General features: G+C 36.9%; 1 protein-coding gene across 1 annotated transcript in view; it reads right to left on the reverse strand.

Moving 5' to 3' along the window:
- Positions 1 to 13,399, reverse strand: part of TINAG (tubulointerstitial nephritis antigen) — a 95,344-nt gene that overhangs the window by 41,354 nt on the left and 40,591 nt on the right. The window contains exon 8 of the mRNA XM_007460797.1: positions 12,052 to 12,097. Coding sequence (XP_007460859.1) covers positions 12,052 to 12,097 — 46 coding nt within the window. The remainder of the gene's footprint in view (positions 1 to 12,051; positions 12,098 to 13,399) is intronic.

Consider the following 13,399-nt stretch of genomic DNA (forward strand, 5'->3'; position numbering starts at 1 on the left):
AAAGTGTAGGGTTACATTGTTTATTTGTGATTTTTCTTGTTTCTTGAGGTGAGATTGAATTGCTATAAACTTCCCTCATAGAACTGCTTTTGCTGCATCCCATAGGTTTTGGCTCATCATGTTTTCATTGTCATTTGTTTCTATGTATTTTTTAAATTTCTTCTTTGATTTCTTCAGTGATCTCTTGGTTATTTAGTAGTGCACTATTTAGCCTCCAGGTATTTGTTTTTTTACTGTTTTTTCCTGCAATTGATTTCCAATCTCATAAAGTTGTAGTCAAAAAAGATGCTTGATATGATTTCAATTTTATTAAATTTTCTGAGGTTTGATTTTTGACCCAAGATGTGATCTATCTTGGAGAATGTTCCATGTGCCCTTGAGAAGAAAGTGTATTCTGACACTTTTGGGTGGAATGTTCTATAAATATCTATGAGTTCTATCTGGTCTATTGTGTCATTTAAAGCTTGTGTTTCCTTATTTATTTTCTGTTTGGATGATCTGTCCATTGGTGTAAGTCGGGTGTTAATGTCCCCTATTATTATTGTGTTACTGTCAATTTCTTCTTTCATGGTTGTTAGCATTTGCCTTATATATTGGGGTGCTCCTATGTTGGGTGCATAAATATTTATAGTTGTTATATCTTCTTGGATTGATCCTTTGATCATTATATAGTGTCCCTCCTTATCTCTTGTAACAGTCTTTATTCTAAAGTCTATTTCATCTGATACGAGTGTTGCTATTCCAGCTTTCTTTTGATTTCCATTTGCATGGAATATCTTTTTCCATCCCTTTACTTTCAGTCTGTATGTGTCCCTAGGTCTGCAGTGGGTTTCTTGTAGACAGCATATATATGGGTTTTGTTTTTGTATCCCTTCAGCCAGTCTGTGTCTTTTGGTTGGGGCATTTAATCCATTTACATTCAAGGTTATTGTCGGTATGTATGTCACTATTACAATTTTCTTAATTGTTTGGGGTTTGTTTTTGTGGGTCTTTTCCTTCTCTTGTGTTTCCTGCTTAGAGAAGTTTCTTTATCATTTGTTGTAAAGCTGGTTTGGTGGTGCTGAATTCTCTTAGCTTTTGTTTGTCTGAAAAGCTTTTGACTTCTCTATCGAATCTGAAGGAGATCCTTGCTGGGTAGAGTAATCTTGGTTATAATTTTTCTCTTTCATCACTTTAAGTATATCTTGCCACTCCCTTCTGGCCTGCAGAGTTTCCACTGAAAAATCAGCTGTTATCCTTATGGGGATTCCTTTGTATGTTAATTTTTGTTTTTCCCTTGCTGCTTTTAATAGTTTTTCTTGGAATTTAATTTTTGCTAGTTTGATTAATAGGTGTCTTGCTGTGTTTTTCCTAGGGTTTATCCTTTATGTAACTGTGTGCTTCCTGGACTTGGGTGACCATCTCCTTTCCCATGTTAAGGAAGTTTTCCAGTATAATCTCTTTAAGTATTTTCTCAGACCCTTTCTTTTTCTCTTCTTCTTCTGGGACCCCTATAATTCAAATGTCAGTGCATTTAGTGTTGTCCCAGGGGTCTCTGAGCTTGTCTTCATTCTTTTCATTCTTTTTACTTTATTCCACTCCTCAGCAGTTATTTCCACCATTTTGTCTTCCAGCTCACTTATTTGTTCTTCTGCCTCCGTTATTCTGTTATTGATTCCTTCTGGTGTATTTTTCATTTCAGTTATTGTGTTGTTCACATCTGTTTGTTTGTTCTTTAGTTCTTCTAGATCTTTGTTAAGCATTTCTTGTATTTTCTCAATCCATGCTTCCATTCTATTTCCGAGATTCTGGATCATATTTATTAACATTACTTTGAATTATTTTTCAGGTAGATTGCCTATTTCTCTTCATTTACTTGGTCTTATAGGTTTTTACCTTGCTCCTTCATCTGTGATATATTTTTTTGCCATCTAATTTTTTTTTTTTTAATGAGTGTGATTGTGTTTCCATCTTACTGGCTATTTGGCCTGAAGCTTCCAGCACTGGAGTTTCTAGGCTGTTGGGTAGAGCTGGGTCTTGGTGCTGAGATGAGGTACTCTGTGAGACCTCTCTCCAATGAATATTCCCTGGGGTTGGAGGTTCTCCGTTAGTCCAGTGGTTCAGACTCAGAGCTCCCACCACAGGAGCTTCTCCCCAACCACAGGGTCATAAATCAAGATCTTCAAGTTGTGTGGTGCAGCAAAAAAAAAAAAAAAAAGAGAGAGAGAGAGAGAGAAATAACAAAGTAAAAAATAAAATTACAATCGGAAAAAATAGATATGTTTGAAAGACTGTAAAATAAAAATATAGATGAATCAATAACTGGAAGTTACATCAGTACCACAATAGTAAAAAAGAGGAGGAGGGAATGGAAAAACAAAAACTGGTGGGGGGAGAAAGGCCTTGGCTGTGGAGAGTGTGGCCTAAGCAAGGGTGAGGTTTGAGTATTGGGTGGGGCCAATGCTCAAGACCAACAGGGCTGGAAAAGGCCCTGGGGGATGTGGGGGGTGGGGCTTAGGTTCAAGGAACAAAAGGGGCCCAGGCATGCTACCCAGCCCAGTCTCAGGGGGAGGGAACCTGACCTGGGAGCCTAGCAGGATTCCTGGGCTCGAGAGGGCAGGACAAATGCCCTCCTCTCCTCTCCTGCTCCTCTGATCTGGGGTCTGAGAGGGCCCCTCCTGCCTGCCACTCCTGATCTCCCCAGCCTCCCTCCTATGCCCCCAGGACCAATGCAGCTGGTGGGGGGGAGGGTGGGGGAAAGGGGGTTTTGAGGCCAGGGGACTGGGCAGGGAGCTCAGCAGGCTCCTCATGCCCGAGTGGGCCAGGTAATTGCCCTCTGTTTCTCCTGCAGGGCCTCTCTCACCTGCCTCTCCTGATCTCCCCAGTCTCCCTCCTAAGCCCCCAGAACCCAAGAGGCCTGGATGGGGCCTTGGATGAGGGGAGGGGAAGCGGCTTCAGAACTCAGCAGGCTTCACTGCTCAAATGGGCCAGGTGATCGCCCTCAGCTCCTCTCCCACTCTTCCCAGAGAGTCCCTCTCACCTGCTTCTCCTGATCTCCCTGGCCTCAGGTATGCTGATCTTGTCTGGCCTCTATTTCTCCTCCACCTATGGTCCCCCTACATCCTATCGGTTCATTTTGGAGTTCCTCCCATCTCCCTGGGGGTCAGAGTCCCTGACCAGTGACAGGCAGACTAGTTGTGACAAGACACTCGTTGTGAGGAGGCACTAACTCTGCATCTTCCCACACCAGCACCTTGACTCCTCACCCCACCATCATTTTTTTTCCTCTTGTACACATTTTATTTTTTATTTTATTTTATTTTTAATTTTTAAATTTTATTTAATTTTTTATACAGCAGGTTCTTATTAGTCATCCATTTTATACACATCAGTGTATACATCTCAATCCCAATCACCCAATTTATCACACACACCCCACCCTCTACCGCATTCTGCCTTGGTGTCCATACATTTATTCTCTACATCTGTGTCTCAATTTCTGCCCTGCAAACCAGTTCATCTGTACAATTTTTCTAAGTTCCACATATATGCGTTAATATACGATATATATTTTTCTCTTCCTTACTTACTTCACTCTGTATGACAGTCTCTAGATCCATCCACGTCTCAAGAAATGACCCAATTTTTTTCCTTTTTATGGCTGAGTAATATTCCATTCTATATATTTACAACATCTTCTTTATCCATTCGTCTGTCGATGGGCATTTAGGTGGCTTCCATGACCTGGCTATTGTAAATAGTGCTACAATGAACATTGGAGTGTATGTGTCTTTTTGAACTATGGTTTTCTCTGGGTGTTGGGTCATATGGTAATTCTATTTTAGTTTTTTAAGGAACCTCCATACTGTTCTCCATAGTGGCTGTATCAATTTACATTCCCACCAACAGTGCAAGAGGGTTCCCCTTTCTCCACACCCTCTCCAGCATTTGCTGTTTATAGGTTTTCCGATGATGCCCTTTCTAACTGGTGTGAGGTGATATCTCATTGTAATTTTGATTTGCATTTCTCTAATAATTAGTGATGTTGAGCAGCTTTTCATGTGCTTCTTGGCCATTTGTATGTCTTTTTTGGAGAAAATGTCTATTTAGGTCTTCTGCCCATTTTTGGATTAGGTTGTTTGGTTTTTTTTAATATTGAGCTGCATGTGCTGTTTATATATTTTGGATATTAATCCTTTGTCCATTGATTCATTTGCAAATATTATCTCCCATTCTGAGGGTTGTCTTTTGGTCTTGTTTATGGTTTCCTTTGCTGTGCAAAAGCTTTTAAGTTTCATTAGGTCCCATTTGTTTATTTTTGTTTTTATTTCCATTACTCTAGGAGGTGGATCAAAAAAGATCTTGCTGTGATTTATGTCAAAGAGTGTTCTTCCTATGTTTTCCTCTAAGAGTTTTATAGTGTCTCATCTTACATTTAGGTGTTGAATCCATTTTGAGTTTATTTTTGTATATGGTGTTAAGGAGTGTTCTAACTTCATTCTTTTACATGTAGCTGTCCAGTTTTCCCAGCACCACTTATTGAAGAGACTGTCTTTTCTCCATTGTATATCCTCGCCTCCTTTGTAATAGATTAGTTGACCTTGGTGCATGGGTTTATCTCTGGGCTTTCAATCCTGTTCCATTGATCTATATTTTGTTTTTGTGCCAGTACCATATTGTCTTTATTAATGTAGCTTTGTACTATAGTCTGAAGTCAGGGAGTCTGATTTCTCCAGCTCTGCTTTTTTCCCCTCAAGACTGCATTGGCTATTTGGGGTCTTTTGTGTCTCCATACAAATTTTAAATTTTCTGTTTGAGTTCTGTAAAAAATGCCTTTGGTAATTTGATAGGGATTGCATTGAATCTGTAGATTGCTTTGGGTAGTATAGTCATTTTCACAATATTCATTCTTCCAAACCACGAACATTGTATATCTTTCCATCTGCTGTTATCAACTTTAAATTCTTTAGGCAGTGTCTTATAGTTTTCTGCATACAGGTATTTTGTCTCCCTAGGTGGTTTATTCCTACGTATTTTATTCTTTTGTTGCAATGGTAAATGAGAGTGTTTCCTTAATTTCTCTTTCACATTTTTCATCATTAGTATATAGGAATGCAAGAGATTTCTGTGCATTAATTTTGTATCCTGCAACTACCAAATTCATTGATTAGCTGTAGTAGTTTTCTGGTGGTATCTTTAGGATCCTCTATGTATAGTATCATGTCATCTGCAAATAGTGACAGTTTTACTTCTTCTTTTCCAATTTGTATTCTTTTTATTTCTTTTTCTTCTCTGATTGCCATGGCTAGGACTTCCAAAACTATATTGAATAATAGTGGTGAGAGTGGACATCCTTGTCTTGTTCGTGATCTTAGAGGAAATGCTTTCAATTTTTCACCATTGAGTATGATGCTCGCTGTTGGTTTGCCATATATGGCCTTTATTATGTTGAGGTAGGTTTCCTCTATGCCCACTTTCTAGAGAGTTTTTATCATAAATGTTGTTGAACTTTGTCAAAAGCTTTTCTGCATCTACTAAGATGATCATATGGTTTTTATTCTTCAATTTGTTAATATGCATATCACATTGATTGATTTGCGTATATTGAAGAATCCTTGCATCCCTGGGATAATTCCAACTTGATCATGGTGTATGATCCTTTTAATATGTGGTTGGATTCTGTTTGCAAGTATTTTGTTGAGGATTTATGCATCTATATTCATCAGTGACATTGGTCTGTAATTTTCTTTTTTTATAGTATCTTTGTCTGGCTTTGGTATCAGGATGATGGCAGCCTCATAGAATAAGTTTGAGAGTGTTCCTTCCTCTGCAATATTTTGGAAGAGTTTGAGGAGGATGGGTGTTAGCTCTTCTCTAAATGTTTGATAGAATTCACCTTTGCAGCCATCTGGTCCTGGACTTTTGTTTGTTGGAAGATTTTTAATCATAGTTTCAATTTCATTACTTGTGATAGATCTGTTCATATTTTCTATTTCTTCCTGGTTCACTCTTGGAAGGTTATACCTTTCTAGAATTTGTCCATTTCTTCCTGGTTGTCCATTTTTTTGGCATAGATTTGCTTGTAGTAGTCTCTTAGAATGCTCTGTATTTCTGCAGTGTCTGTTGTAACTTCTCCTTTTTCATTTCCAGTTTTATTGATTTGAATCCACTCCCTCTTTTTCTTGGTAAGTCTGACTTAAGGTTTATCAATTTTGTTTATCTGCTCAAAGAACCAGTTTTTAGTTTTATTGATCTTTGCTTTTGTTTTCTTTGTTTCTATTTCATTTATTTCTGCTCTGATCTTTATGATTCCTTTCCTTCTGCTAACTTTGGGTTTTGTTTATTCTTCTTTCTCTAGTTCCCTTAGATGTAACGTTAGATTGTTTATTTGAGATTTTTCTTGTTTCTTGAGGTAGGCTTGTATAGCTATAACTTCCCTTTTAGAACTGCTTTTGCTGCATCCCTAAAGTTTTGGATCATCGTGTTTCCATTGTCATTTGTCTCTAGGTATTTTTCGATTTCCTCTTTGATTTCTTCAGTGATCTCTTGGTTATTTAGTAACGTATTGTTTAGCCTCCGTGTGTTTGTGTTTTTTACATTTTTTTCCCTGTCATTGATTTCTAGTCTCATAGCATTGTGGTCATAAAAGATGCTTTATATGATTTCAATTTTCTTAAATTTACTGAGGCTTGATTTGTGACCCAAGATGTGGTCTATCCTGGAGAATGTTTTGTACTCACTTGAGAAGAAAGTGTAATCTGCTGGTTTTGGATGGAATGTCCTATAAGTATCAATTAAATCCGTCTGGTCTATTGTGTCATTTAAAGCTTGTGTTTCCTTATTAATTTTCTGTTTAGATGATCTGTCCATTGGTGTAAGTGAGGTTTTAAATCCCCCCACCATTATTGTGTTACTGTCAATTTCCTCTTATATATCTGTTAGCAGTTGCCTTATTTATTGAGGTGCTCCTATGTTGGGTGCATATATATTTATAATTTTTATATCTTCTTCTTGGATTGATCCCTTGATCATTATGTAGTGTCCTTCCTTGTCTCTTGTAACATTCTTTATTTTAAAGTCTATTTTATCTGAGTATTGCTACTACAGCTTTCTTTTGATTTCCATTTGCAGGGAATATATTTTTCCATCCCCTCACTTTCAGTCTGTATGTGTCCCTAAGTCTGAAGTGGGTCTCTTGTAGATAGCATATATATGGGTCTTGTTTTTGTATCCATTCAGCAAGCTTGTGTCTTTTGGATGGAGCATTTAACCCTTTCACATTTAAGGTAATTGTCAATATGTATGTTCCTATTACCATTTTCTTAATTGTTTTGGGTTTGCTTTTGTAGGTCCTTTTCTTCTGTTGTGTTTCCCACTTAGAGAAGTTCCTTTAGCATTTTTTGTAGAGCTGGTTTGATGGTGCTGATTTCTCTTAGCTTTTCTTGTCTGTAAAGCTTTTGATTTCTCCATAGAATCTGAATGAGATCCTTGCCAGGTAGATTAATCGTGTTTGTAAGTTCTTCCCTTTCATCACTTTATGTATGTCATGCCACTCCCTTCTGACTTGTAGAGTTTCTGCTGAGAAATCAGCTGCTAACCTTATGGGAATTCCCTTGTATGTTATTTGTCGTTTTTCCCTTGCTGCTTTCAATAACTTTTCTTTGTCTTTAAGTTTTGCCAATTTGATTACTATGTGTTTTGGCGTGTTTCTCCTTGAGTTTATCCTGCTTGGGACTCTCTGCACTTCCCAGACATGGGTGGCTCTTTTCTTTCCAATGTTAGGGAAATTTTAAACTATAATCTCTTCAAATATTTTCTTGGGTGCTTTCTCTCTCTCCCTTCTCTTTCTGGGACCCTAATAATGTTAATGTTGTTGCGTTTAATGTTGTCCCAGAGGTCTCTTAGGCTGTCTTCATTTCTTTTCATTCTTTTTTCTTTATTTTGTTCCACAGCAGTGAATTCCACCATTCTGTCTTCCAGTTCACTTATCTGTTCTTCTGCCTCAGTTATTCTGCTATTGATTCCTTCTAGTGTACTTTTCATTTCAGTTATTGTATTGTTCATCTCTGTTTGTTTGTTCTTTATTCTTCTAGATCTTTGTTTAACATTTCTTGCATCTTCTCCATCTTTGCCTCCATTCTTTTTCTGAGGTCCTGGATCATCTGCACTATCATTATTCTGAATTCTTTTTCTGGAAGATTGCTTATCTCCACTTCATTTAGTTGTTTTTATTGGGATTTATCTTGTTCCTTCAACTGGTACATAGCCCTCTGCCTTTACATCTTGTCTATCTCTCTTTGAATGTGGTTTTTGCTCCACAGGCTGCAGGATTGTAGTTCTTCTTGCTTCTGCTGTCTGCCCTCTGTTGTATGAGGCTATCTAAGAGTCTTGTGCATGTTTCCTGATAGGAGGGACTGGTGGTGGGTAGAGCTGGCTGTTTCTCTGTTGGGCAGAGCTTAGTAAAACCTTAATCTGCCTGACTGCTGATGGGTGGGGCTGGTTTCCCTCCCTGTTTTTTGTTTGGCTTGAGGCAACCCAATACTGGAGCATACCAGGGCTCTTTTGTGGGGCTAATGGCAGAACTTTCAAGGGCTCATGCCAAGGAGTACTTCTAGAACTTCTGCTGCCATTGTCCTTGCCCTCATGGTAAGACAGAGCCACCCCCACCTCTGTAGGAGACCCTCCAACACTAGCAGGTAGTTCTGGTTCAGTCTCCCCTGGGGTCACTGCTCTTTTCCCTGGGTCCCGATGCACACACTACTTTATGTGTGTCCTCCAAGAGTAGATTCTCTGTTTCCCCCAGTCCTGTCAAAGTCCTGCAATCAAATCCCACTAGCCTTCTAAGTCTGATTCTCTAGGAATTCCTCCTCTCATTTCTGGACCCCCAGGTTGGGAAGCCTGATGTGGGGCTCAGAACCTTCACTCCAGTGGGTGCACTTCTGTAGTATAAGTGTTCTCCACGTTGTGAGTCACCCACCCAGCAGTTATGGGATTTGCTTTTATTGTGATTGAGCCCCTCCTATCATCTCATTGTATCTTCTTGTCTTTGGATGTGCGGTAGCTTTTTTTGTGGGTCCCAGTGTCTTCCTGTTGATGATTGTTCAGCAGTTAGTTGTGATTCTGGTGTTCTCGCAAGAGGGAGTGAGAGCATGTCCTTCTACTCTGCCATCTTGAACCACCCGCCATCTATTTTTAATTGGCAGAAGCACAATTACCAGGAACTGAGACCTTGCAAGAAGCCCACTACATTTGACTGATGATCACTATTTCTTGGGCTTCTTGGGCTTCTGCACAAGTCTCTTTAAATTCCAATTAAGCTAGCAGCAAAGGTTGAACCTAGCAAACAGGGTGTAAAGTAATTGTCCTTCATCCTTGGAAGTCAATACAAAACTTTCCTTGGTGAGTTTGAATAAAAAGCAAACCCTTGGCAAAAGAATACTCTGATAAGATTGCATCCCTCCAGCTCTGAAGAGCTAAGCCAATAGTGTATTGTTTAGAAAGAAAGAGCTTATACTTTATAAAACTCTCCTTCCTTCCCTCACCTAGATTATTTCTTTTCTGTATTGTGTGCTGTTTTATTGAAGGGCTTGGGCAATTCAGAGTGAACACTTTAAACTTCTCCTTTTGAAGACTTGAATTGAAAATATTTTTAGTTGGGCTAGTTAAGTATACCTTGACAACTGTGCACAATGCTTGTCTTAGTTTGATGTACATTTTTAATAAAATAAGAAATTTTTTGATAGATACTAAAATGAAGCTTCTCTTCCAAAGTCAAATATTACTTTTGATTCCACTTTTTATTTCATTTATTAGTGTTTCATGCCTTTTCTGTTGCTGTCTAAATATTCTCAAAAGAGGTTAAATCTTCTTTATTTACTTTAAAACAGCTTCCCATAGGATTTCAAGAATTTATATAACTGTATGCTATGCTGATCTTTTCTTTTGTTCTCTTTCCAGTACATAAACTTATTTTTAATTCTATAGATTTCAGAAGAATGCACATGGTATTATTTATTCAGAATTCTATTGCCTTTTACATTCTTTTGTACCAAGCAGGAGAAAGCCCTGTACATTAGCCCAAGCAACAATATGTAGACAACCATGTTGCACTGACAGCAAGATGAGGCAACAAGCATTTATTAAAGTGTGAAATATTGTTAGTGGTTTTCTCTTCCATAGAATCATTGACTCCATTAGCTTTTCTCAATTCTAAGCACTGTGAATAAAATATACTCTTCAATGTGGAAAAATACCACTGTAAACAAAAGAAACATGAGTGAAACACCATGACAATTAACTTGAAGATGGATCCTTCCTTGAGTTTCTGACACCAAAATAGACTTGATGAACCCATCAACATATAAGTACATAAACTACTGTAGTGCAATTATACTTCTAGAAAATAGCAGCAAACTTATTACACAGAATTATGACACACCTGAGGGTAGGATGGTGAGCTCTATCTCATGATCCTGGCTCAGGCTGGCAGGAGGAAGGTTCTCAGCAAACATTTGTTACATAGATGTTGAATAATCTGAATTTCAACATTATTATTTACAAAGTTTATTTCTTTATTTTTGATTCATTATGTAAAATTCATGAACACTTATATATTTGACCATAAAATAAACCTAAGGTGTCCTCAATTTTAAATCATTATGATGCAAGTTTCTTTTGACTGATTAAAAGAAAGAGAGAGAGAGAAACTTGAAACAGTAATATAACGATTGTAGATTCAGAGAGGTTTAAATAACTTGACCAAAGTCATTTAAGTTGCAAACGTCAAAACTGGAATTTCAAATTCAGCCTTGACTTCAAATACCTGTGTTCCTTCAAATTTGTCACACAAACTCCACTTAACGAAGCATATATTTAAATTACACATGAATTCCTCTGCTATTTTACCAGCCTTCAAAAATTACACAACTGTAAGGAGGAAAAAAATTTCTCTTTGTTTGTTTCAGTTTTTGTGTATTATCCTAGGATTTTAAAAGTTAAATTCAGGGCATGATTAGAGTAAGTTTTGGTTTCCTAATAAATGTTAAGTGATGATAAAGATCAATAAAAATCCTTCTAGCACAGTTTTAAAATCTGTGGTTCCTGCAAATGTTGAACCAATACTAATTAGGCCAGCATTCAGAAAAACAAAAATGCATTTTGGCCAATAGTTCCTTGGGTATATATCAGATGTTTTCAATTTAATTTTGTTATGTTTAACCAAATTCTTTAATTTATTTATCTATCAATTCCACTGCATTGAGACTATATTATGGGCCTTTCAGTATTCACACCCTGAATTTCTATTTTAGGTCTCACTGGTTTTGTTTTTCCAAGCATTTCAAGGCAATGTTTAGCATAGAAAATATACACTGTGAACCTATTTTTATTCATGCCATTGGTGCAAAGTCAAATCAAATAGGTAAGCAGAGGAAATAATATCTTCATATCAAAATCAATGGACAGAAAGTCAGTATATTTATTCCTTATTTACTGTTAGTTTACCATACATAACACACTTACAAAATTGATCAAAATGGAATGCATGTTATAAAACACAAAAATTATACTGGCTTATTTGATTTCTTTTGAGTTTATAGAAAAATTAAGTTGTGCTCTTTGTTTCTACTGCTAAACCTTGATTTTTTTTTTAATTCATTACCTAATCCATTTAAACCGAAGTGAGAAAATTTCTAACATTATGTATGAGTCCTAAATATAAGTAAACAATTAAGTGAACTCTATCAGTTAGTATTTCCTGTTCGAATGTCTTTTGGATCCATGATCACTTTGGATACATTTAGCAGACTTTCATCCAATGTGTCATTAACATTTATTTAAGAATTCAATGTATGAATGAGGCTATCTTCTTCAAATAAAAGGTCAGCTAATTAGGTTATTAGGTGAGTGTATCTCCTATAATTACCTTGGCCTTACAACCACTGAATCCTTAAGAGTAATCTAAAAGTAAAAAATTTCTATCATTTATTAAGCTCTTTATACAGGAGCTAAAATGTAATAATGTTGTTTATTAAAGGAATAAATAAGACACAACCATATTTCATCCAAGCTTACCTTGAACTGGTCCATTTTGCATGATTTCTTTCATTATCTCAGTTTCCTGGAAGGAAAAAAAATCAGTGAGCACCATTTCTGTTATCAGAGCACACTAAACCTATTGTTTGGTGTGTAATGTTAGGTACTGTACAATCAGTTTAGGAATTATGCAACCCAGTGTGCCTTGACCACTTGCAATTTACTCTTAATCATCTTTTGAAATACTCACATGTGAATTGCCACATTGATGAAGTTGCTAAAGACAAGACACACACACATTTCATTGACTCTTACCACTGACAATAATTTTGGAATGAAGAAAAATACAAAGATGTTTATGGTCACAAAGGAAAAATAATTCAGTTAAAACTCTGTTTATCAGTAGAGATTAGTGTCATCTCCATTCTTAGGATCACAAAAGCGATCCCAGAATACTGTTTAGTGAGGCTTCTCAGTTTTAGCATACAAATATTTCTCTGTTGTTGTCCCCTGTGTAATGCAATCCTTAGGAAACAGGCAGGTCATTCATTCATTTATTCATATAAATGTGAACACATTGATCAGAGTAAAGACAAGAAACTAGGACAGAAAAAAATATTGACCTTGCATCTGTCCTGAAGATATTTGCATTTTGGTGGAATAGACAGGCACTAACAAAACTAATTGCATTATGAGATACTAAGTTTTATTACAGAGACAAGCACAAAGTGCCATGGATGCAAATAAGAAAGGGACATTGATTCTGCCTAGGAGTCAAGAAAAATCTTCTCAAAGAAGATGAAGTTTTGACCTACTTCCTTGGCATGGTAGTAGGTGGGATAACCATTTGGGTGAGAGGAATCATCACCTGGCTAAGTAGAGAAGCATGAAGGTCATGGTGCATCTGGGGAGCAGACAGCAGGTCAATTTATCAGGAGCATTATGGGCAGGTTGGGGGTGGGGGGCAGGTTAGAACCTGGTGGGAAATGAATCTGTGAAAGCAGTAGGTCAGAACCAAATCACGAAACACTGTATGTCATGGTAAGAATGTCAAACTGTATTCTATAGGTATCTGGAAGCCACTGAAGTTTCAAATATTCTGAAAATGAGAATGTCTGGGTGACACTGATACAATGGAGTAAAATTTTCCTAGGCTTTTAACATGACAAACTGGAATCCAAGAGAATCTTTTTTTCCATTATGACTGTGTCCATTTCAATTATTCTGTGGAGTAAGGCAAAGGATTGATAAAATGAGCTACTATCACAAAAAAGTCAGTGAAAAAGGTTTTGCTGTAGTTTTTATTGTCAAGTGTTTATATATATATATATATATATATATATATATATATATATATATATATATATATATGTGTGTATATATATAT

Source organism: Lipotes vexillifer, unplaced genomic scaffold (genome assembly GCF_000442215.2).
Source record: "Lipotes vexillifer unplaced genomic scaffold, Lipotes_vexillifer_v1.1 scaffold921, whole genome shotgun sequence".
Classification (NCBI taxonomy): domain Eukaryota; kingdom Metazoa; phylum Chordata; class Mammalia; order Artiodactyla; family Lipotidae; genus Lipotes; species Lipotes vexillifer.